A 25,208-nucleotide genomic window follows, 5' to 3' on the forward strand; every position below is an offset into this window, starting at 1 on the left:
GTCCCCACCTAACAAACAACAAGGAAGCCTCTGTAAATAAGCGTTTTCGAATTTTGTGCAACGGAAAATTTAGGTAAATAATATATGGCTTGAATATATAGTTCGTGGTTGCTGGATACCCTCTGAGACATTTGTCCACCAGCAGTGGCGTCGTCCGAGTGGTTTCTCATTTAAAAAAATCCAATAACTTCAGCATCATTTTCTGTATCATTATCTTTATTTAAATGTCCAAAAGAAATAATACAAATACAATTTTCTCACTTCCTATGAGTATAATAGTTATGCATACAATTTGAAAATATACAATAAGACAGAATTTAGAAACAACTCTTTAAACTGGTATAATTATTTAACATATTTGCGGTGTATATTTGAAATGTACACATTCAGACAAAACCAGACTGTTTAGATTCCTTGGTAACAAAGCTACGCATTTTTCGTTTTTACTTTCAAAATGGCAGCCGATGCAGCTGTAGGGACAATCTTGATTATTTTTAGATCGGTTTCAATTCGTCTAAACTTTGAAGGAAAAATATTTTAAAACAAAAATCTTACAAGCTTCATGCAGTTTTACAAACCTTAAACGATGCTTAGTACGCTGTATATATACACATTTTATTTCTACATAGTCAAGTGAATAAAATATATACGGCTTATGAAGATGCCTCATCAGGCTGGACTCTTAATTCAATTAGCTTGGACCATCACTAATGTTCCGACAAAGCGCTCCTCAAGCCCGAGTACGAGATGAGTAATCTTATAACTAATTCGGTTGACTAATTAGATGGCAGATTCTCTTTTGTATACGTAGAGAAAATAAATTTGTTTCTTTGATAAAATTACCAAATATAATAAAATTTCATAATTAAATAAAAAGTCAACATCTTCCTTATCATAATAATTCGTGTAAATTTAATCGTATCATTCGCCAAATGGACTCACCTCAGGTGTAAACACATACACGATATGATATGTTGTACACATGCTTTATCATTGTCATTGTTCTAAGTGTAATCAAGGGAACCAAAATGTAATCCAGGAACAAAGACCAGAGATACATACAACAACGAACATAAAATAACCAAAATAATACGTACAAAGCAACAAAAGTAAATGAGCAACTTCTAAATTTATATATTATTGTGTATATGCATTACATGTTAATATTTCTAATTATCATAACATACATGTACATGTATTGGAAATATAAGTGTATATAATATTGCCTATTTGTACATTAATTAATAAAAAGAAATGTAATGAGATACGTCATAAACTAAAGGATAACCACAAGGTAAGTGTAAGTGTTAAATTAGCATTGCTCTAGATAGAGTAATCAAGAGTACCAAGGTTATAACGGTAATCAAAGAGTAATCAAGGGAACCAAGGTTATAGCGGTAATCAAAGAGTAATCAAGGGAACCAAGGTTATAGCGGTAATCAAAAGAATGTAATCCAGGGACAAAGACCAGACACTACAATTTTTATTTGAACAAGAAGTGAGACATTTGATTGTTTGATTGTTGGTGTTTAACGCCCAAGAGCAATATTTCTGTATTCTCGGGCGATGAACACTAAGTGGTTGATAAAACAGGAAATGATGATGAAACAAGAGGCTCCCAGGAGCCTGAATCTCTCACCTGGTTAAATTTTGCCTTTCAAGAAGTTGCCCAGCGATTTTGATTCAATAAGACTTCGGTATGATTCATTTCTTCAAAACGCCATTTTTCACCTTTCAAGGGCAATAACTCCTACAAGGAGTCGTCTAACAACTTTGATCCCTGGAGATTTTTCTATGCCTTATAAGCAATTAATAGAATTTGGCTAAACCTAGTAAGTTTTGGAGATACATGCTACTGTCTGATTCCTATCTTCTATTATTAGTAACGGTGGCCATGTTTCCATGTTTTTCGACGGATCAAAAATCCCAACATCAGTTCTGTGCAAAATATCCGTAGAATATTCATACTAAGTTTGGTTCCAATTGGTCAAGTAGTTTCAGAGAAGAAGATTTAAAATTGCTGAAAAAGAGCATATATTGATGAATGCTGCAAGTTCAACTGAGTACCTAAGGCACTGTAAAATGACTTCAAAGTGTTTTTAGAACCTCTGTGAATAAATGGGCAGAGGTCCCTCTATACCCTGTGTTCCCATCGGGACTGAAGGGACAGCAGCCTACTATACATCTGCTGAAAAAGAACATAAAATGAAGTTAAAACATGGCTATACAACATTGGCATCATCACTTCAACTCAGAAAACCATGTTTACTATATTTTGAAATTTATTAAAGCAAGTGTAAAATTAGCGGGAAAATGGCAACCGTTTTGAAAATGGTCGCCCAGAACAAATTTTCTTCATCACCATTCAACGTAGAATATCATGTTTCTTAATGAAACTAAATATCATTGGAATCCGAGCAACTGGTAAAAGTGATCGCAAATTGGCGATCATTTTGAAAATAGTCGACTAACAAAAAATTTCAATACTGCTAGTCAACTTAGAATATCATGTTTATCTTATCAGTAGCCTTCATCTTTCATTCTTCTATAGTTGAGGAAAAAATAACAAAAAAAAAAGAATACATATATATATTTTGACCCTTATGTTCTTTTTTTTTCAGAAATGACGGCCACGTTTTTCAATCGATGAAATTTTTTTTGTCTATCGGCTTGTGCTGAATTATTATTATTATTATTATTAAGGAACAGTTATGCAAGCGGTAATCAAAAGAATGTAATCCAGGGATAAAGACCAGACATGGAAAACAGATATACACAACAAAGAACATAAAGTAACTAAAATCATACATACAAAGTAATAAAAGTAAATGAGCAACTCGGACTCCACTAAAAACTGGGAGCATGGACCAGGTGTACCGGTAGGGTAAGCGTCCTCTGCTTTTCTAGAGACAGTTCTAGATACAACAGATGCTGAACCCCCCCCCCCTCCTCGTACCGGTTCTGATAACTAACTTAACTACCTTTCTTTGCAGTTGTGAGTATAGAAGGTAAAAGTTTTGAAAGAGGTTTTGTGGTACATTTTGCAGATCCAGCTATGAAACGTTGTTTGTATGGATTCTTGTGGAGTTTAGAAATTCAGTACATAGACGGTAAATCACAATCATCGTCCTTGATAGAGAGACCAAAAGAGGATAGCACAGATTTATGGTTTTCCATAATCTCTTTTTTGGAGAGTGGTAGCAGTATAGGTGTTATCACTGCTATTATTTTCTACGTCTACCTCTGATAATAAACATTGGATGTAGAACGTTTTGCAGAAAAACAATGTTTTAAAAATCTCTATAACAACTGCTTTGCCATACAACCAGTTCTAGATACAACAGATGCTGACCCCCCCCCCCCCCACCCTCGTACCGGTTCTGAGCCATACAATCAGTTCTAGATACAACAGATGCTGAACCCCCCCTCGTACCGGTTCTGAGCCATACAATCAGTTCTAGATACAACAGATGCGTAACCCCCCCTCGTACCGGTTCTGAGCCATACAATCAGTTCTAGATACAACAGATGCTGAACCCCCCCTCGTACCGGTTCTGAGCCATACAATCAGTTCTAGATACAACAGATGCTGAAACCCCCCTCTCGTACCGGTTCTGAGCCATACAATCAGTTCTAGATACAACAGATGCTGAAACCCCCCCTCGTACCGGTTCTGAGCCATACAATCAGTTCTAGATACAACAGATGCGTAACCCCCCCTTCGTTACGGTTCTGAGCCATACAATCAGTTTAGATACAACAGATGCGTTACCCCCCCCCCCCTCGTACCGGTTCTGAGCCATACAATCAGTTCTAGATACAACAGATGCGTAACCCCCCCTCGTACCGGTTCTGAGCCATACAATCAGTTCTAGATACAACAGATGCTGAACCCCCCCCCTCGTACCGGTTCTGAGCCATACAATCAGTTCTAGATACAACAGATGCTGAACCCCCCCTCGTACCGGTTCTGAGCCATACAATCAGTTCTAGATACAACAGATGCTGAACCCCACCTCGTACCGGTTCTGAGCCATACAATCAGTTCTAGATACAACAGATGCTGAAGCCCCCCCTCGTACCGGTTCTGAGCCATACAATCAGTTCTAGATACAACAGATGCGTAACCCCCCCCCCCTCGTACCGGTTCTGAGCCATACAATCAGTTCTAGATACAACAGATGCGTAACCCCCCCTCGTACCGGTTCTGAGCCATACAATCAGTTCTAGATACAACAGATGCTGAACCCCCCCCTCGTACCGGTTCTGAGCCATACAATCAGTTCTAGATACAACAGATGCTGAACCCCCCCTCGTACCGGTTCTGAGCCATACAATCAGTTCTAGATACAACAGATGCTGAACCCCACCTCGTACCGGTTCTGAGCCATACAATCAGTTCTAGATACAACAGATGCTGAAGCCCCCCCTCGTACCGGTTCTGAGCCATACAATCAGTTCTAGATACAACAGATGCGTAACCCCCCCCCCCTCGTACCGGTTCTGAGCCATACAATCAGTTCTAGATACAACAGATGCGTAACCCCCCCTCGTACCGGTTCTGAGCCATACAATCAGTTCTAGATACAACAGATGCTGAACCCCACCTCGTACCGGTTCTGATAACCAACTTATTGAAGTTGTTCTTAATGACAGTGAGGTAGAAGATGTGCTAAAAATCTTGGATACAAGTAAAGCATTAGGTCTCGATCTGATAAACCCCCAGACTCCAATCTGGGACCTTTATTGTTTATACTATTTATCAACGATATAGTTTCTGACATTGGTGCGTCGATCAAGCCCTTCGCAGATGATACTATAATAGTATATACGTCATTGTAGATACTTCTGCAAATGCTGCGGGAATCTTGAACTGTGATCTAAAAAAGATACACCGTTGGTCTTGTCAGTGGCTAGTAAAATTTAATCCACAAAAACTGAATCAATGATTGTCTCACGTAAGTCAGTAAAGCCATCACACCTACCTTTGATGATGAATGGCCAGGACCTTCAGGAAGTTGAATCCCATAAACATCTTGGTATAATTTTTTTTTTCAAATAATGGTTCTTGGCATGACCACAATGATTACATAGTAAAAAAGGCTTATAGTAGGATTAATATTTTACGAAAGATGCGTTTCATTCTTGACAGAATCACCTTAGAGAAAATGTATTTTTCATGTATTCGGCCAATTTTAGAATATGGTGATGTAATTTGGGACAATTCGACAATGTCCTTAGTTAGCAACCTAGAAAATGTTCAGACAGAAGCTATGCTTCTGAAAAAGGGAAAAACATAGATTCATATTACTATATAAGATTATCAACAAGGTAACTCGAGAGAATTTGCAATCGTTAATTCCAAACTCGGTTGATTCCTTGCATGGATATTATACTAGACAATCACAAAATATTTTAGAAATTCGCATGAGAACTAACTTCTATTCTGAATACTTTCTGCCAGCAACAGTTAAACTGTGGAACAAACTTCCTCAGAATACCAGGGGTTCTAGTTCCACTAACATTTTTAGAAATAAGATTAAGGAACATTTGATAAAATGTCCGAATCTTTACTTTATTGGTACACTACTAGGGCAAATATTACATGCCAGACTGCGAATGAACAGTGCTTCACTCAATGAACATCTGTTCAGTCGTAACCTTGTTGATTCCCCTAATTGCACCTGTGGTCATGTCGAATCAACTTCCCATTTTTTGCTCTTTTGTCTCAAATATACTTTATTACGAAATGAAATCATATTTTCTATGGCACTTGATGTACCTTTTAATGTAAATGTATTGTTGTATGGCTCAAATATTCTAAATGATGAACAAAATGTAGAAATTTTTCTTGAAGTTCAGATGTTTATTACCAAAAGTAAAAGGTTTATAAATGCATGACTTCAATGTACTGCATCTCTACACTAATTTTATAATTCCATTTTTGTTTTTCTATTCGCTTGTCTTATTTACTAGTCAATTATGAAAATCATTCCACTTGCATCTTATTTATAAGAATATTCTTGCAAGTTTACTCTTAAGGACACGGAACTTTGTATAAGCTATCTAGCTTCTTTCCGAATCCTACCATGAGTTTGTATGTAAATGTGTATACGGTATTTGCTTGTGCTTATATTTGAATAAATATGTTTAAGCTAATCATTTTACAAAATCAGCACAGGTCCATCTTTTCATGGTGAACAATAATACTCATGAAAGAATTTTGTTAAATTCAAATATTTTTCAGTTATTTGCAAAAAACTGTATTTTGACCCGTTTGTTCTATGTTTAGTTATAGCAGCCATGTTTTTGAACATTTCAAAAATTTTAAACAATCAGTTAGTGCAAGATGCAATCAAGCCAAATATCATTCCAATTGGTCAAAAAGTTTCAGAGAAAAAGATGTTTGAAAAAAGTTAACGACGACAGACGACAATAGACGCAAAGTGATGACAATAGCTCACAAGGCCGTTAAGTCAGGTGAGCTAAAAAATGGGATAAGACACAAGAATAATATGGTCGATAAGTTTCGATTGTCACTGAAAATATGGAGGGGGTAGGGTCGGGTAATTTAGCCTTCTGTGGCGGAGCGCAAAGGTTCCTACTTCTATCGAATGCCACAGCAGGGTTTTGTTGACGAGCGAGGAACGTGGTATCTTTTCCTACACGTTACACCATTATGGTTTGCTGTCAGGTTTACCGTGTTTTGACCTGACAACCCCAGCTTGTAGTATGCTAGGGTTACCCCATTCCAACAACTGGGGCACACCACCCAGTTGCTCTGTCGGCAGAGCACCCTAACCCCCGACCAGAGTACTGAGTATTATTTAATGGCTTTTTACGATATGCTTAGCGCTGCTGTGGGCCTATTCTTTTGACACCCGAACCTGTATGGTGCATGAGACATTTGAATATCTGTACATGTAGACAACGACATGTGTTTTTTTAAATCCATAGTGATACTAGTAATCTATTCTTAACCCATGTTACATGTAACCACACTCCACGCAGCGTTATTCGTTCGTTTCCTCTGTAACTGGAGTGAATTTTAAACGCAAGACGCTGTTATGGAGGTTGACATGAAAAGCAGGTGTGTTACGTTTCCAGAAGGTATACGTATTATCCCTTAAAGGAGAAAGCCGACGCATAGTCTTGCTTTGTTAATACCCAAATCTGATTAAGACTGTTTGATCACTGTGCTATGTGTCGTATATCGATTATCTATTGGAAAAGAAAGAAAAAAAAAACAATTTCCAATATACAATGTAAAAAAGGTAACTAAATATATAAAAGTGACTGAAACATTCCAGACACCGATTCCCCCAATGGAGCATTAAATTTCACGGTCGCTACCACATTTCACCAATGAAATACGTGATTGTAAGCAACATCGGTAGGTTGCCATGGTTAAGCATCATGGATGTTACGTGATGTCAAAGCGAACTCAATACCGACTTCGGAAAAAGTCGTATCTGTTGAAATAAGCATTACTGAGATACAGTCATAAACTGTTCTATTATATAAGTCCTAGCAGAGTTCTTGTACCCGACGGATCGTACAAAATCATTTTTTGTGAAATCATTGTTCGCAAATTTGGTGAATACTGATCAACAATGTAGTCCTGTTTCCAATTTCATGTTTTTTTTACTGATGCTTCAACTCAAATTGTTCTCATTTTAATGTATAAGTCGTAGAGGCTCTTTGCAAATATATACAAGAAATATATACCTGTACACATGCAGCGCAAAAGCAATATACAGGTGATTTTCAAAATCGCAACGGCCCCGTGCAGGTCCGGGTGCTAAAAGAATAGGCCTACAGCAGCGCTAAGCTTGTCGTAAAAGGCGACTAAATAGTGCTCAGAACCTTAGCCGGGGGCTAGGGCGCTTTGCCAACAGAGTAACTGGGATGTGTGCCCCAGGTGGTGGAATGGGGTACCCCTGGGGTGTTACATGCTGGGGTTGTCAGGCTATAATACGGAAAACCTGACCGCAAACCACAGTGGTGCACCGTGTTGGGAAAGATGCCACGTTTCTCGCACGTTAAAGAACCCTACTGTAGTATTCTCCCGGAGTAGGAACCATAGGGCTCCGCCACAGGAGGCTAAATTGCCCGACCCTACCCACCTCTCCCTATTTCCAGTGGCAATCAAAATTTGTCGATCCCATTGTCCTTGCGTCCCATCCCTTTTTCATTTCATCATCATCTCATGTTCATTTTGTCATCAATTTCATGCTCATTGTCTGAATATAGCTGACATATTGCTGCTCCGACGTTAAACCCCAAGTAACACAAAATCGCAACGCGTAAATAAGACGACCGATACGGAATGATAATATTTATTGGTTTCGGAAACGTAAACTCTGAATTTTCGTAAACGTAGAATATATTTTTTTAAATTCCCGGGCCCCGTGCGGGTCAGGGTGACAAAAGAATAGGCCCGCAGGAGCGCTACGTTTGTCGTAAAAGGCGACTAAATAGTGCTCAGAACCCTGGCCGGGGACTAGGGCGTTCTGCCCATAGAGCAACTGGATTGTGTACTCCAGGTGGCGGAATGGGGTAATCCTGCATGGCATGCTACATGCTGGGGTCGTCTGACTATTTTACGGAAAATCTGCCCGCAGACCGTAGTAGTGCAACGTTTTGGGAAAGATGACACGTTAAAGAATCCTGCTGTGGTATTCGATAGGAATAGGAACCTTTATGTTCGTCGTCTGAATATAGCTGAAATATTGCTGCTCGGACGTTAAACCCCAAAAAACAAACAAAACAAGCCACAGGAGGTTAAATTGCTTGACTCTACCCATCCTTATTTCTAGTGATAATCAAAATTTGTCGACCCTATTATCCTTGTGTTCCATCCCATTTTTCATTTTATCATCATTATTTCATGTTCATCACCCGAATATAGCTGAAATATTGATGTTCGGGCGTTTAACCCCAACAATCATAAAAACAATGGTGCAGGCCTATTCTTTTGATGGGATAATGGGACAGGACACAAGGACAATGGGGTCATGTTTCATGAATTATTGTGTAAGAAGTGTCAACTTCTCAACCTCTCCAATATGATAAATACCCATATCAGACACAAACATTGGAAAGAATCTTCCCAAAAAAAGAAATGTTGAGTGTAAATACTTTACTTAACTGGAAAACATAACTCAACTGTACGATTGATTGTTGGGGTTTAACGCCCTAGCAGAAATATTTCAGCTCAACTGTGTGAAATTATCATTGATATCAATAATGGAGAGGGACCTTACTTGTCATCTGGAATGATTTTCAAACTATTTTACATTATGTTTAAAATATTAAAAGTTCTGGCGCACATACCAAATTTTATATCTAATACCATGCTGTGGGTATTTTCAGATAAATCTAGGGGTCAGGAAAACTACATGTTTGTTTGTTGGGGTTTAACGTCTGAGCAGCAATATTTCATCTATATTCTGACGATGAACATAAAATTGATGATAAAATGAACATGAAATGATGATGAAATGAAAAAGGGATTGGACACAAGAACAATGGGGTCGACAAATTTTGATTGCCACTGGAAATAGGGAGAGATGGGTAGGGTCGAGCAATTAAGCATCCTGTGGCGGAGCCCTATGGTTCCTACTGAAGAATACCACAGCAGGGTTATTAAACGTGCGAGGAACTTGGCATCTTTCCCAACACGGTGCACCACTGTGGTTTGCGGTCAGGTTTTCCGTATTATAGCCTGACAACCCCAGCATGTAACACGCCAGGGGTACCCCATTCCACCACCTGGGGCACACAACCCAGTTGCTCTGTGGGCAGAGCGCCCAAGCCCCCGGCTAAGGTTTTGAGCACTATTTAGTCGCCTTTTACGACAAGCTTAGCGCTGCTGCAGGCCTATTCCTTTGACACCCGGATCTGCATGGGGTTTAAAATATATGAAACACGTTTAGAACTAACCCAAGAATGTATGTCCCTGATTAAGCTACAGATAGCTAGGTTAACAAGTACCTGCAGACTGGAAAACTTGTATTTTTCGTGTATGCTGATATTATTATCAGCTAAGTGTTGAGAGACACTTATTTATTGTTGTTTGTTGTATTTATTATATTGTATGCTATTTTGGGGAAAGTCGTTTAGGTATTTGTTTCGTCCTCACTGTTTCCCAGTCCCTGTTTTAGTTCGGCCCGATTGCTATTTCTTGACCTCTTCAGATTTATCCTCATAATAACGTAAAGGGATATATTGTTACCCTTTTACATACTTGTATGTGTTATGGCCATTTACACCGTTAATAGTAGTATATATTTAGTTTATTTACATTCAGCGCCATTATCTAATTTCCGGAAGTGAACTCCACAGTGTGAGGCCTGTAATCGGGAGATTGTTTATTCGTCCAATCAATGGCGCACCACAGCACTATAGTGGAAATGCGAAATCTCATATAAATTCCGCGTACGCAGACAATTCAGATTCGGAGACCAAGGAACCATACCCTGCATTTTCTGTATAAGCTATTAAAACCTGATCTGTTGGATTTCATCTGTACCTGTATGCACCCCAGTGGATACCTAGTTTAGATGTACGCCTACTAATTTACATACATTATAGATTTATGTATGTTTTTGTTTGTTTGTTTGTTTGTTGGGGTTTAACGTCCGAGCAGCAATATGTCAGCTATATTTAGACAATGAAAATGAAATGGATGATAAAATGAACAGGAAATGATAAAAAAAAAAAATATGGGTCACAAGGATAATAAGGTCGACAAATTTTGATTGCCACTAGAAAAAAGGGGGGATGGGTAAGGTCGGGCAATTCAGCCTCCTGTGGTGGAGCGCAAAGGTTCCTACTCCTATCGAATACCACAGCAGGGTTCTTTAACGTGCGAGGAACGTGGCATCTTTCCCAACACGGTGCACCAATATGGTTTGCGGTCAGGTTTTTCGTATTATAGCCTTACAACCCCAGCATGTAACATGCCAGGGGTACCCCATTCCACCACCTGGGGCACACATCCCAGTTGCTCTGTGGGCAGAGCGCCTAACCCCCGGCTAGGTTTCTGAGCACTATTTAGTCGCCTTTTACGACAAGCTTAGCGCTGCTGCAGGCCTATTCTTTTGACACCCGGACCTGCACGGGGTTATATAGATTTATGACGTAGTGACCCGACCTGGTTTGAATATTTACCTTGCAACTACTATGAACTCCGCATCTCATTCCCGTGATACATGCATTTAAGGAGGTACTTGGATTATTTAAGCGTGTTTGTTGTCTGAAAATGTCTTTATTTTTGATATTCGTGTATTAATAAATTGTTATTTATTTAAGTTTCTTTTACTTAGACTAAACAAAACAGTGCCATATCATGTCCGGCCACACTTAACCTGCTACCAAGAGTAGGTTTGGTACCAGAACAATAAATAAAACCAATGTTTTGGGTAACCCCAACCCAAACGCGACAATAAAAATGCGTGTAAAGGGATTTCTATTCTTGATGATTCTGATGAAGCTGGGGAGTTCATTTTTCTTTGATTAAATCTCAGGCATGCTATTTGAATTTTCTGGAAAACATGCTTTCTTGATAGTGGAAAAAAATATGTGTTTTATAATGTTTATTCATATACAATCAAGTCTTATTCAATGTCTTTACAAAGTGCTGTAAATAATAGATAATTCTGAAATATCTATGTCGGATGCAAATACCACCATACTTTAAAAATATACCATTGAAGTGGTCCTCATTTTCCGACGCGAAAGTGACTAAAGCTTTTAAAATTCATAAAGGACATTACCTATTATGCTTTTCTTTTATTTAGTTATTTTTTTTACCATGAGCAACAACATGATTGTCATGTATATTTAACAAGAGGCTCCCAGGAGACTGAATTGCTCACCTGGTTGACCTTTGTCTTTCAAGTGCAGTAAATTTAAGAAGAATTTCTATCATAGTTTTCAATATATTAGCTGAAACTGTAAAAAAAAAAACCTTGTCATTTTTCTTTTTTCTGGAGCAATAACTCTAACAAGGAGTCGTCTGACTTTTATCCCTGAAGACTTTTGTAGTTCTAATAATATGCATCATTTCAGCTATTGAAAGAAGTATGCGAAAAGCTTCTGTCCGACTCCAATGTTCTATTTTTAGTAACGGCAGCCATGTTTCTCGACTGATAAAAAAATCCCTTCATCAGTTCTATGCAGGATACACAAGGGAACATTCATACTAAGTTTGGTTCCAATTAGTCCAGTAGTGTCAAAGGAGAAGCTTGTTTATTTTGTTTGTTGGGGTTCAACGCCCGAGTAGCCATATTTCAGCTATATTCAGGCGATGAACAAGAAGTGGATGATAAAATGATCATGACAATGGAGACGACAATTTTTTATTCCCATTGGAAACAAGGAGAGGAGGGTAGGGTCGGTCAATTTAGCATCTTGAAGCGGAGCCCTATTGTTCCTACTCCGGGAGAATACCACGGTAGGGTTTTTTTTTTAACGCGCGAGGAACGTGGCATCTTTCCCAACACGGTGCACCACTATGGTTTGCGGTCAGGTTTTCCATATTATAGCCTGATAACCCCAGCATGTAACACGCCAGGGGTACTCCATTCCTCCACCTGGGCCACACATCCCAGTTGCTCTGTGAGCAGAGCGCCCAAGCCCCCGGCAAGGGTTCTGAGCACTATTTAGTCGTCTTTTACGACAAGCTTAGCGCTGCTGCAGCCCTATTCTTTTAACACCTGGACCTGCCCGGGGCTTATTCACACATTTACAGATTATAATGTTTACAACACTAATTATCCGTGAATACTATATTAAACATTAAAGCCATCATTTTATGGCGAATGTCACCAGTTCAAACTTTCCTTGGCAAGAATTGGCTTTTAAAATTTGAAGGGACAGCACTCGTTGCCAGCAAATTCATTTCAAAAGAAACTGATCAAACTTACTTCAAGGGATATTCAATGTACAGTACATTTGCCTATTTGTTTGTTTGTTGGGGTTTAATGTCCGAACAGCAATATTTCAGCTATATTCAGATGATAAACATGAAATTGATGATAAAATGAACATGAAATGATGATGAAATGAAAAAGGGACGGGACACAAGGACAGTGAGATCGACAAGTTTTGATTGCCTCTAGAAAGAGGGTGGGATGGGTAAGGTCGGGCAATTTAGCCCCCTGTGGCGGAACGCAAAGGTTCTTACTCCTATCGAATACCACAGCAGAGTTCTTTAACGTGCGAGGAACGTGACATCTTTCCCAACACGGTGCACCACTATGGTTTGCAGTCATGTTTTCCGTATTATAGCCTGACAACCCCAGCATGTCCCTTTTTTCATCCATTTCATGTTCATCGTCTGAATATAACTGACATATTCCTGCTCGGGCGTTAAACCCTAACAATCAATCAATCAATCAATCAATCAATCCCTTTTTCTAGTGGCAATCATCATTATCATTTCATGTTCATTTTATCATCCCCGTCTTGCTCGTGCAGGTCCGGGTGTCGAAAGAATAGGCCTTTAGCAGCCCTAAGCTTGTCGTAAAAGGCGACTAAACAGTGCTCAGAACCTAAGCCGGGGGCTAAGGCGCTTTGCCCACAGAACAACCGGGTTGTGTGCCCCAAGTGGTGGAACGGAGTACCCCTGGCGTGTAACATGCTGGGGTTGTCATGCTATAATACAAAAAAAACTGACCGCAAACCATAGTGGTGTACCGTGTTTGGAAAGATGCCACGTTCCTCGAACGTTAATAAACCTTACTGTGCTATTCCTGGAGTAGGAACCATAGGGCTCCGCCACAGGAGACTAAATTGCCCGACCCTACCCATCCCTGTCTTTTTCTTGTGGCAATCAAAATTTGTCGATCCCGTTATCCTTGTGTCCCATCTAATTTTTCATTTCATCATCATTTCATGTTAATTTTATCATCCACTTCATGTTCATCGCCTGAATATAGCTGAAATATTGCTGCTCGAACGTTTAACTCCACCCCATGCAGGTCCGGGTGTCAAAAGAATAGGCCTGCAGCAGCGCTAAGCTTGTCGTAAAAGGCGTCTAAATAGTGATCAGAACCAAAGCCGGGGGCTAGGCGCTCTGCCCACAGAGCAACTGGGATGTGTGCCCCAGGTGGTGGAATGGCTACCCCTGGCGTGTTACATGCTGGGGTTGTCAGGCTATAATACGGAAAACCTGACCGCAAACCATAGTGGTGCACCGTGTTGGGAAAGATGCCACGATCCTCGCACGTTAAAGAACACTGCTGTGGTATTCGATAGGAGTAGGAACCATTGCGCTCCGCCACAGGAGGCTAAATTGCCCGACCTTACCCATCCCGCCTTTTTCCAGTGGCAGTCAAAATTTGAGGACCCTATTATCCTTGTGACCCATCCTTTTTTTTTTCATTTCATGTTCATTTTATCATCCATTTCATGTTCATCGTCTGAATATAGCTGAAATATTGCTGCTCGGACGTTAAACCCCAACAAACAAAAACATTTTGTCACGGGTTGGCCGTTAATTGGTGTGTACAAATTTCAGGCAAAAGGGGTCATTTAATAGTACGATCTTTTAACTGTCAATTAATGTGAACTGTGTACCCAAGCCAAAACAACATAGGGGTGAAATTATTACACTTTGTTGATAGGTAATTTACGAAAACAATACAAATAAGAATTACCATCAATAGTCCTTTGATCTTAAATACACATTCTTTCAAAACCGTGAACATTATTTTGTCGGCAATACCGTTTGTAAAATCAAATCATTTACAAAGGATGTTAGCTTTTGAAATGTAATAAAAGGCCAAAAGTTTACAAGTTATAGGGTTATAGAACGCATTAATGGAAACAGCTCTTAGAATGCATTGCTATTTTTCAACTAAACCGGCTCGTCTGGGTCCGGGTGTCAAAAGAATAGGCCTGCAGCAGCGCTCAGAAACCTAGCCGGGGGCTAGGCACTCTGCGTCCCAGGTGGTGAAATGGGGTACCCCTGGCATGTTATATGCTGGGATTGTCAGGCTAAAATACGGAAAACCTGACCACAAACCATAGTGGTGCACCGTGTTGGGACAAAATATCACGTTTCTCGCACGTGAAAGAACCCTGCTGTGATATTCGATCGGAGTAGGAACCTTTGCGCTCCGCCACAGGAGACTAAATTGCCCGATCCTACCCATCCCATTCCTTTCATCCTGTGGCAATCAAAATTTCTCGAGCCTATTATTCTTGTGTCCCATCATTTTATCATCCATGTTCATCGTCTGAATATAGCTGAAATATTGCTGCTTGGACGTTAAACCCCAACAATCAATCAATCCCTATAAACCGGCCATTTTTTCCAGTCGCAATGGTGGCTGGTTTTGTGAAGTTACACTGACCGACAGATATCTCAACTCCAACGAAAATCAATGAAAGAAAGGAGAAACAAATATCACAAATTACAACAGATATCCATTTTATTTAAGTACCAATACAACACAAAACAAAACTGTATCCACCCTTGATATAAGATTACACCATGTTACGTCTCCGATCGTTTTTTTAACACCAGAGTCGGTAAACGACACATTAGCCATTAGTGTGTACACCGACAAAATATACATCAACTCCATTGAAAACCAATGAAGAAAAAAAAAGAAAAATGTCACAAATTATTACACATATCCAATTCAGTATGTTCATGCCTTTAGTGAGAAAAAAAACAGCCAATAAATTATGTTTAGAATATGACGGTTATAAACCTTTTGGATTAAAATGCAAACTTCTTTTACAGAGAGCTATTTTCATTTACCATATTTATCTATTTACTTCCTTCAATTTACATAAATTACTTTTAGTCTAAGGCTATCATAAATCCTCCTATAACAGAAAGTTTAAGTACCAATATAACACAGAACAAAACTGCGTCAACCCTTGATATAACATAATCCCATGTTACGTCTGCAATTTCGTTTTTTCCAACATCAGAGTCGGTAGACGACACTTTAGGCGGCTTTATCCGAACGCATTTGATCATCACTAGTTTTTGAACAGTTTTAGGAACTTCTGTTTTACGATGATGAAGTCGAAGTTCAAAAGCGGTTATACACACAACACAAGTGCTAACGGCCAATTCGAACACCATGTAGGAACTAAGAAGCGACCCAGATGCTTTTGGGAGCTCGGACGAGACAATAGTTAAGAATACAGCAAAGGACAGAAACACTGTTGTACTATACCCCATCTTTTCTCCACTATCTGCTGGCAATATAAACGTAAAAACCGTCAAGATGCTGAGTAAAATAACTGGAACTATCAGATTATAAATGTAATACGACGGGTTTCTCTTCAAATTGATTGTAAATGTTACGTTTGCAGAATCATACTCATAATTTGATGCTGAAGATGATGATGATACGACACTCCACATACTGTTATGCTCAACTTCAACAAATTCGACGGCGTCATAATTTAGGTTAAATTCTATCATGTCATTTCCTGTCATCCAAAGAGCGAATACAAGATCACAACTCTGCTCATCGAAAGGGAAGTATCTGATGTTTATGGAACACTTGGTTTCAAAGACTTCAGTTGGTGTCCACGTTATTGACCCACTATAGTTGATTTGAACTTGAATAAAGTTGTTTCCAAGCTCTGACATTTTGTTGAATCCGTTCTTTAACGCTATGTCGGGTTTCCACACATCTTTTTGTGGTATGAGAATCACAGGAACACCATTGTGATTCGCAGGATCCCATTTCAGATAATCATCATACCAATGCATATGAAGAAACCCATTTGTCACTAATTTTTGATCTCTCTCATTGACATCGTGTATTCCAGTTATGACTAGTCGCATATTCAATTGTATTTTATTTTCAAAATTCATCAATGGTATTACGTTTTTGTTGTAGTCCTGAAAAATATATTTAATTAAATATCCTACATCTAGGGCGGAGTTTGATGCAGCGATATCAACATTAGCTAACACAATGCATGATATGACCAAACGATGAACAAAACGTTTCCCCATTTTCTGTACTGTAGAACTGACGATAATGACAATATGTGAGTCTATATATTGAAGTCTAAAGCAATAAAACAAAACATTAAATATTGATGACACTTTCGACTCAATCATTTTAATTTTATATTTATAGAATCGTTTTCATTCCTTTTACGACCTAAGAGACAGTCATCATTGTCGACTATATAAATTCACAATACCCATGGTTCTGTAGCAACAGTGATGATTAAAAATTAAAAAAAAATACCATGCTATTTACCCGTAGAAGTGAACAGTTTTATGTTGATCAAGTGAAATGATATTCGTATGCAGCAAACCGAGAAAATTAAAGATAAACACGTAGTCGCTAACAATGGCATTTTTTCTAACATGAAACATTACTCTGATGGAAATCTATCGAGATTCATGCAATAAGCATTTTACCGACCGCTAGTCGATTTAAGGCTTATAATTATTATATAGTGTATAAACTAGTAGAGCAGTGGGGGAAAGGATAAAAAAACGGACCTAGAACATGTAGAAGGTGTAATTTTTGTATGGCTTTATTATACTGCATATCAATTAGTGTAAGGGTTAATTCTCAAAACGATCTGTGTGTGGCCAAAGTGGCGGAATGGGGTACTCCTGGCATACTGCAAATGAATTTATAACTGATTCGACCTATAGCAAAATTTAAAAAAAAAAAGGAAAAACAACAGAACAGACGCGATTAATGATTGTTATGTGTTCCCGTCCTTTTTATCAAGGGCACATTTTACACAAAAATCATGAAGTATTGTATTTTTCGGGTAACGTTTGGGTGCTGACCCCGAGCTGAGCGGACGTTACTTTATTTCGTATATCAGTGCACACTTAGAAGAGAAGCAGTGACTGCAATTTATAGATCTTGGTGTGACTTCGACATGCATTTCCCGCACTCATGTTGAGTACTGTCATAGTTTTCTGTGTGACTTGGACATTTATGAAGCCATGATCACTTGCAATCGAAGTGAGTACTCTACGTTGAGACTTACCCTGTAAAGGTCCGGGTGTCAACAAAATAGGCTTGCAGCAGCGCTAAGCTTGTCGTTAAAGGCGACTAAATAGTGCTCAGAAACCCAACAGGGGGCTAAGCGCTTTGCCCACAGAGCAATTGGAATGCGTGTCCCAGGTGGTGGAATGGTGTACCCCTGGCGTGTTACATGCTGGGGTTGTCAGACTAAAATACGGAAAAACTGACTGCAAACCATAGCGGTGCACCGTGTTGGGAAAGATGCCACGTTCCTCGCACGTAAAAGAACCCTGCTGTGGTATTCGATAGAAGGAATCTTTGCGCTCCGCCACAGGAGGCTAAATTGCCCTATCCTACCCATCCCTCCCTTTTTCTTGTGGCAATCATAATTAGTCAACCCTATTGTCCTTGTGTCCCAGCCCTTTTTTCATTTCATCATCATTATTTCATGATCATTTTATCATCCCTTTCATGTTTACCGCCCCGTGCAGGTCCGGGTGTTATAAGAATAGGCATGCAGCAGCGCTAAGCTTGTCATAAAAGGCGACTAAATAGTGCTCAGAAGCCTAGACGGGGCTAGGCTCTCTGCCCACAGAGCAACTTGGATGTGTGCCCCAGGTTGTGAAATGGGGTACCCCTGGGGTGTTACATGCTGGGGTTGTCAGGCTATAATACGGAAAACCTGACCGCAAACCATAGTGGTGCACCGTGTTGAGAAAGATGTCACGTTCCTCGCACGTTAAAGAACCCTGCTGTGGTATTCGACAGGAGTAGGAACCTTTCCGCTCCACCACAGGAGGCTTAATTGCCCACCATGCCCATCCCTCCCCTTTTCAAGTGGCAATCAAAATTTAACTACCCTATTATCCTTGTTCCCCATCTTTTTTTCATTTCATCATCATATCATGTTCATTTTATTATCCACTTCATGTTCATCGTCTGAATATAGCTGAAATATTGCTGCTCGGACCTTAAACTCCAACAAACAAACAACTTTCATATTTATCGCCTGAATATAGCTGAAATACTGCTGCTCGGGCGTTAAACCCCAACAATCAATCATATGACGGAGCCCTATGGTTCCTACCCAGGGAGAATACCACGGTAGGGTTCTTTTACGTGTGAGGAACGTGGCATCTTTCCCAAGTTCCGGAGTAGGAACCAGAGGGCTCCGCCACAGGAGGCTAAATTGCCCGACCCTAACCATATCTCCCTATTTGCAGTGGCAATCAAAATTTATCGACCCCATTGTCCTTGTGTCCCATCCCTTTTCATTACATCATCATTTCATGTCCATTTTATCATCAATTTCATGTTCAACGTCTGAATATAGCGGACGTTAAACCCCAACAATCAATCAATCAATCATATAATTACATTGTAATGAAAGTGCAAGTTCTACGTTAAAAGGAAATATTGTTTTATATATCTGATCGAAATAGTTGTTCTATTAAGTATTGCAGAAATACTTCATATTCTGGAAGAAATGATGTGTTATATGTGATAGTATTTTACACGGACTCCGCATGCCTTTTCTAATTTATAGTAAAACCATAATTCTATTAAGAATATCTATTATTAAAGATCTGTTAACATCCATTAAAAAATTACGAACTCCTATTGAGATTTAATCTAACTCGTCACTTTTGTTATGAGAGTGTAACTTGGTTAAAAAACTCTAGTTATGAAGATAAAACATCACTGGTCTGCGGTAATATTCTTTAAAAGCATCGAAAAAATATCTTAGAGAAGACAATAATTCTTGGTTTGTTGATACTCACAAATATAGTTTCTTAGTTTTAAGTGCTATGCATTTGTATTTAAAGCCACAAATATATGATAAATAGGTTATAATAGGGCATTAAATACATCACGCCAATATCAGCCGCGAAATGCAGGTCCGGGTGACAAAAGAATAGGCCTGCAGCAGCACTAAGTTTGTCGTAAAAGGCGACTAAATAGTGCTCAGAAACCCAGCTGGGGGGCTAGTTGCTCTGCCCACAGAGCAACTGGGATGTGTGCCCTAGATGGTGGAATAGGGAACCCATTGGCGTGTTACATGCTGGGGTTGTCAGGCTATAATACGGAAAACCTGACCGCAAACCATAGTGGTGCACCGTGTTGGGAAAGATGCCACGTTCCACGCACGTTAGAGAACCCTGTTGTGGTATTCGATAGGAGAAGAAAACCTTTGCGCTCCGCCACAGGAGGCTAAATTGCCCACCATGCCCATCCCTCCCTTTTTCCAGTGGCAATCAAAATTTGTCGACCCTATTACCCTTGTGACCAATCCTTATTTTTTTCATTTCATGTTCATCGTCTGAATATAGCTGACATATTGCTGCTCGGACGTTAAACCCCAACAAACAAACAAACAAACCATTTTCTGTACTGTGGAACTTACTATAACGACAATATATATGGTCTATATGTTGATGTCTAAAGTCATAAAACAAACATTAACTATCGATGACACTTTCGACTCATTTTAGTTTTATAATTACAAAATCGTTTTCATTCCTTTTACAACTAAAGAAACAGTAGTCATCATGGTATGTTATATGAATTAACACACAATACGCACGTTTCTGCAGCAACTGTGATGACAAAAAATAATAATATGCTATTTATCCGTGGATGATAACAATTTATGTTGATCAGGTGAAACAATGTGTGTAAACAGCAAACCGTGGAAATTAAATATAAAACGTTGGTACATAAGTATCCTGGCACCGACATTTTTTCCCACATGGTCCCCGTGCAGGTCCGGGTGTTGAAAGAATAGGCCTGCAGCAGCGCTAAGCTTGTCGTAAATGGCGACTAAATAGTGCTCAGAAACCTAGCCGGGGGCTAGGACGCAACTGGGATGTATGCCCCAGGTGGTGGAATGGGGTATCCCTTGCGTGTTACATGCTGGGGTTGTCAGGCTATAATACGGAAAACCTGACCGCAAACCATAGTGGTGCACCGTGTTGGGAAAGATGCCACGTTCCTCGCACGTAAAAGAATCCTGCTGTGGTATTCGATAGAAGGAAACTTTGCGCTCTGCCACAGGAGGCTAAATTGCCCGACCCTACCCACCTCTCCCTATTTCCAGTGGCAATCAAAAATTGTCGACCCCATCGTCCTTGTATCACATCCCATATTTTATTTCATCATCATTTCATGTTCATTTTATCATCCATTTCACGTTCATCGCCTGAATATAGCTGAGATATGGCTGCGCGGGCGTTAAACCACAACAAACAAACAAATCAACTGTCTTAACTTATTTTGCGTTTAAGCAGACATATATTGACCGATTAAACGTATTTTGCATTGAATTACACATTTTGCAACTGATTAAACTCAATTTGGGTTTTATCAGTAATTTTTTGACTGACTGAACACATTTTGCATTTATTCAGACATTTTTTGATCGATTTAACTTACTTTGTATTTTATACACACTTTTGAACTACTAAACGTATTTTGCGTTTAATCAGATATTGTTTACCGCTGTCTTAACTCATTTTTACGTTTAAACAGACATTTAAGGCTTATTCGACGATGCTGGTATATTGGCTGAATAAATACATATTGTGTTAATTCGTCCCCTTTTATACTGGTTTATCTTGTGTTATGCTTTATGTTTTGTTGGTTACTTAACATTGCATTATGTATTTTCTTTGTAAACATTTGTAATACACCTTAAAATGCACCCTATGAGCCAATGGACTAATTCTCTAATTGTGCGCCTTCTATTTTTGATTTTGTTCCAAATCAATTTTTAGGTAAAAAGGTGCATGTGAAGAAATAGGGGAGTGCGGATATTAAGTACATGAGCATTATTCATAGTTTTCTAGTGTTGTAAATATTTTTTGTAACGTTTTGGCGTATTTTTTCTTTGAAGTTTACTTCCTCCCAGCTGTTGTTTACTTGAGCTGATTATTTCTTATTGTACAAGTATAGGTAAATAGTTATGAATTTGAACTGCTAAATTGTTCAATATTTATATTTCAATAAGTTCGTAATAATTTTATCTCGGTATCAAACATATTAATGATCAGAATCCCCAGTAGATAAATCTGTTGCTTTTATCTATTTGTTTATTTGTATTTGTTTATTCTTTTATGAATAAAATCATTAGTATTTATAAGCATTTATGATATATTATTACAGAGTAATAGTCGGTTTCTCTTTTTTACAGAAGGCAAGCCATTTTAGCAAGTTTTTCAAAGGAACGTAGCCAAAAAACAACCGCCAACTTTGTTGTCGGTCTCATTTGGGAAAGGGAAAGCATTAAACATATTTCTTAGTTATATGTAGCCCCCGTGCAGGTCCGGGTGTTAAAATAATACGGCTGCAGCAAAGCTAAGTTTGTCGTAAAAGGCGATTAAGTAGTGCTCAGAAACCTAGTCCACAGAGCAACTGGGATGTGTACCATAGGAGGTGGAATAGGGTACCCCTGGCGTGTTACATGCTGGGCTTGTCAGGCTATAATACGGAAAACCTGAACGGAAACCAAAGTGGTGCACCGTGTTTGGAAAGATGCCACGCTCGTTGCACGTTTAAGAACCCTGCTGTGGTATTTGATAGGAGTAGGAACCTTTGCGCTCCGCAACAGGAGGTTAAATTGCCCAACCTTACCCATCCCTCACTTTTTCTAATGACGATCTAAATTTGTTGACCCTATTATCCTTGTGTCCCATCCCTTTTTTGCATTTCATCATCATTCATGTTCATTTTATCATCCATTTCATGTTCATCGCCTGAATATAGCTGAAATACTGCTGTTCGGGCGTGAAACCCCAACAATCGATCAATCATTATCTTTGATAATCATTTTGGTTGGTTCTCAAAGCAAAATTTGGATTTTTGTATTTATAAAAATGGAGACACGAGTAACCCATCTGTTATCTGCTAATTCTCATACACCACCAAATGGAATTAAAGAAACTTTCGCAGAATCATCATAAAGTGCCCCCATTGTACATCTTTTATTTCATGTTATAATCCAATAAGTTGGAGGTCAATCAGTGCATATATGAAATCGGAGAGTGGGGTATTAAATAAGTGAGCAATAGTCACAATTCCTTTAGTTCTTCTTGCTGCAACTAAAATTGTAGAATTGCTTTTTTCACATTTTTAAGTTTTAAGTACCATTCTGTGTAAGAATCAGGCAATGAGTGGCACATCAGTTTTCTCGATTTGGTCTTTTTTACCTCAAACATATTCAAACTCATGTAAGAAACAACTATAAAGCTATTTGAATTTATACTGAAGCATTGGTGACGTAGATATTTTTTTGACTGCTAATATAAAGGAAAAGTTGTTGCCGCCATTTTTCCCTAGTGCATTTCATGTACCACCAAATTTACCACCAAACCTCTTTAACTTCTATACTCAAAACTGTCAAAGAGGGTCTGCAGTCCTACCACAACACTTGTTACTCCCGTAGTGGATCCTGAAAAATCGAAATATCTTTTGGAGACTATCAATTCAAGACTATTATCTGAATATAATAGAATTAAAACCTATGATTTTTCAACACTGTATACTTCTATTCCCCATACTGACTTAAAATCCCGACTTAAAAACATAATACATCGTATGGTACAGCTAGTTACAAATATATAGTTCTTGGTAGAGATTCCTCATACTTTTAAGAAATAATTCCGAATCATCTTCCAAATATACAGAGGAAGATGTTAAAAAAATGCTGGAATTTTTAATCGACATCATATTCCTCCAGTGTGGTGGGCGTGTTTTGTAACAAACGGTCGCATTCCAATGGGAACAAATTGTGCTCCTTTATTTGCTGACCTATTCCTTCACTGTAATGAGGCTGACTTTATTGCTGATCTGATCCGAAAGAAAGAATATCGTTTGGCTAGATCCTAGGCCCCGGCTAGTGTTCCGAGCAGTATTTAATCGCCTTCTACGACAAGCTTAGCGCTGCTGCAGGCCTATTCTTTTAACAGCCGGACCTGCACGGGGCCCGAAATAAGGATTGTTTAAATATCGTTTGGCTAGATCCTTTGATTTCACTTTCCGCTATATAGATGAAGTATTATCTTTAAACAATCCTAATTTCGGGATTGTTTAAATTAGGATGGTAAGGGAAAACTACTGACCAAACTTTACGACAAACGTGATGACTTTTTATTCAGAGTAGTGAACTTTCCTTTCATCTGTAGCAACATGCCTTTAGTACCTGCGTGTGGAGTGTTCATATCACAACTCATTCGTTATGCCAGAGCTTGCCGAAACTACGCAGATTTTTTGTAACAAATATGCTTCTGGAACAGGGTAATGTTGCTACAAGATTGAAGTCGTCACTACAGAAGTTTTATGGTCGTCATCATAAACTCGTGGATCGTTATGGTGTATGCATCTGCACCGTGAAAACTGATTTATTCAACGGGTCATAGTTTTTCTTTCCTCGTTTGTTTACCCCGGAATTGACTTTTTATAAGTAACTCGGCGGGTGTTTCTAGAAAACCAGGGGACGCTTACCCTACCGATGCACCTGGTCCATGCTCCAAGTTTTTATTGCAGTCCGAGTTGCTCATTTGCTTTTGTTTCTTTGTATGAATGATGTTAGTTATTTTATATTCTTTGTTGTGTATGTCTGTTTTCCATGTCTGTTCTTTGTCCCTGGATTGCATACTTTTGATTACCGCTATAACCTTGGTTCCCTTGATTACTCTTTCAACTAACTTTCATTTATCAATATCTTAGAAAGGCAAACTTTACAAACACTTTGAAATTAATTTCTTGAGGTTATGAGGTATGAATACTTGGATAAGGTAATACAATATCTGTATATTTTTCTTTATGTGCTCCACCTTATACACATTTTGCCTGATTGTTGGACGGAGAAGTCCTTAATGTTTGAATAATATTTTACTATAAAAACTTCAACATATACCCAAGGCAAGGCAAACATTTCAATTTCAGAAATTCTATGTTTAACAAAACAGCGTTTATTTTAGACGTGTGCAGCACATTCAAAAGTCATGTACCAATAACACGGAGATGTTTTTTTTTGAAAATCAACCGACAAAGACGTAAGGTCAAATCTTTTTGTAGACAGCTCGTTACAAATAGTAACTTGTACTATACAAAAGGTAGGATCAAAGTTCATAAAAGAACTGCTGGTGTGACATAGACTTCAAACAGTTTTGCATTTATCAATACTTGTAAGATTACTGCGTCGGGAGATAATCGTTATTGATGATT

General features: G+C 38.8%; 1 protein-coding gene across 1 annotated transcript; it reads right to left on the bottom strand.

Annotated features, from left to right (window-relative positions):
- Positions 1 to 15,820: 15,820 nt before the first annotated feature.
- LOC148597489 (neuronal acetylcholine receptor subunit alpha-5-like) lies at positions 15,821 to 16,825 on the bottom strand. The gene has a single exon (XM_088563035.1). The coding sequence runs from the start codon at positions 16,823 to 16,825 to the stop codon at positions 15,821 to 15,823; it is 1,005 nt and encodes a 334-aa protein (XP_088419161.1).
- Between the last annotated feature and the right edge of the window lie 8,383 nt (positions 16,826 to 25,208).

The sequence above is a fragment of the Perna viridis genome, chromosome 15 (genome assembly GCF_037379345.1).
Source record: "Perna viridis isolate PV_CMFRI_1.1 ecotype Kerala chromosome 15, ASM3737934v1, whole genome shotgun sequence".
NCBI lineage: Eukaryota > Metazoa > Mollusca > Bivalvia > Mytilida > Mytilidae > Perna > Perna viridis.

Bases quoted from the DNA above. Each gene is read 5' to 3' on its own strand.
- LOC148597489 (XM_088563035.1), bottom strand. From the start codon at position 16,825: ATGCGACTAGTCATAACTGGAATACACGATGTCAATGAGAGAGATCAA.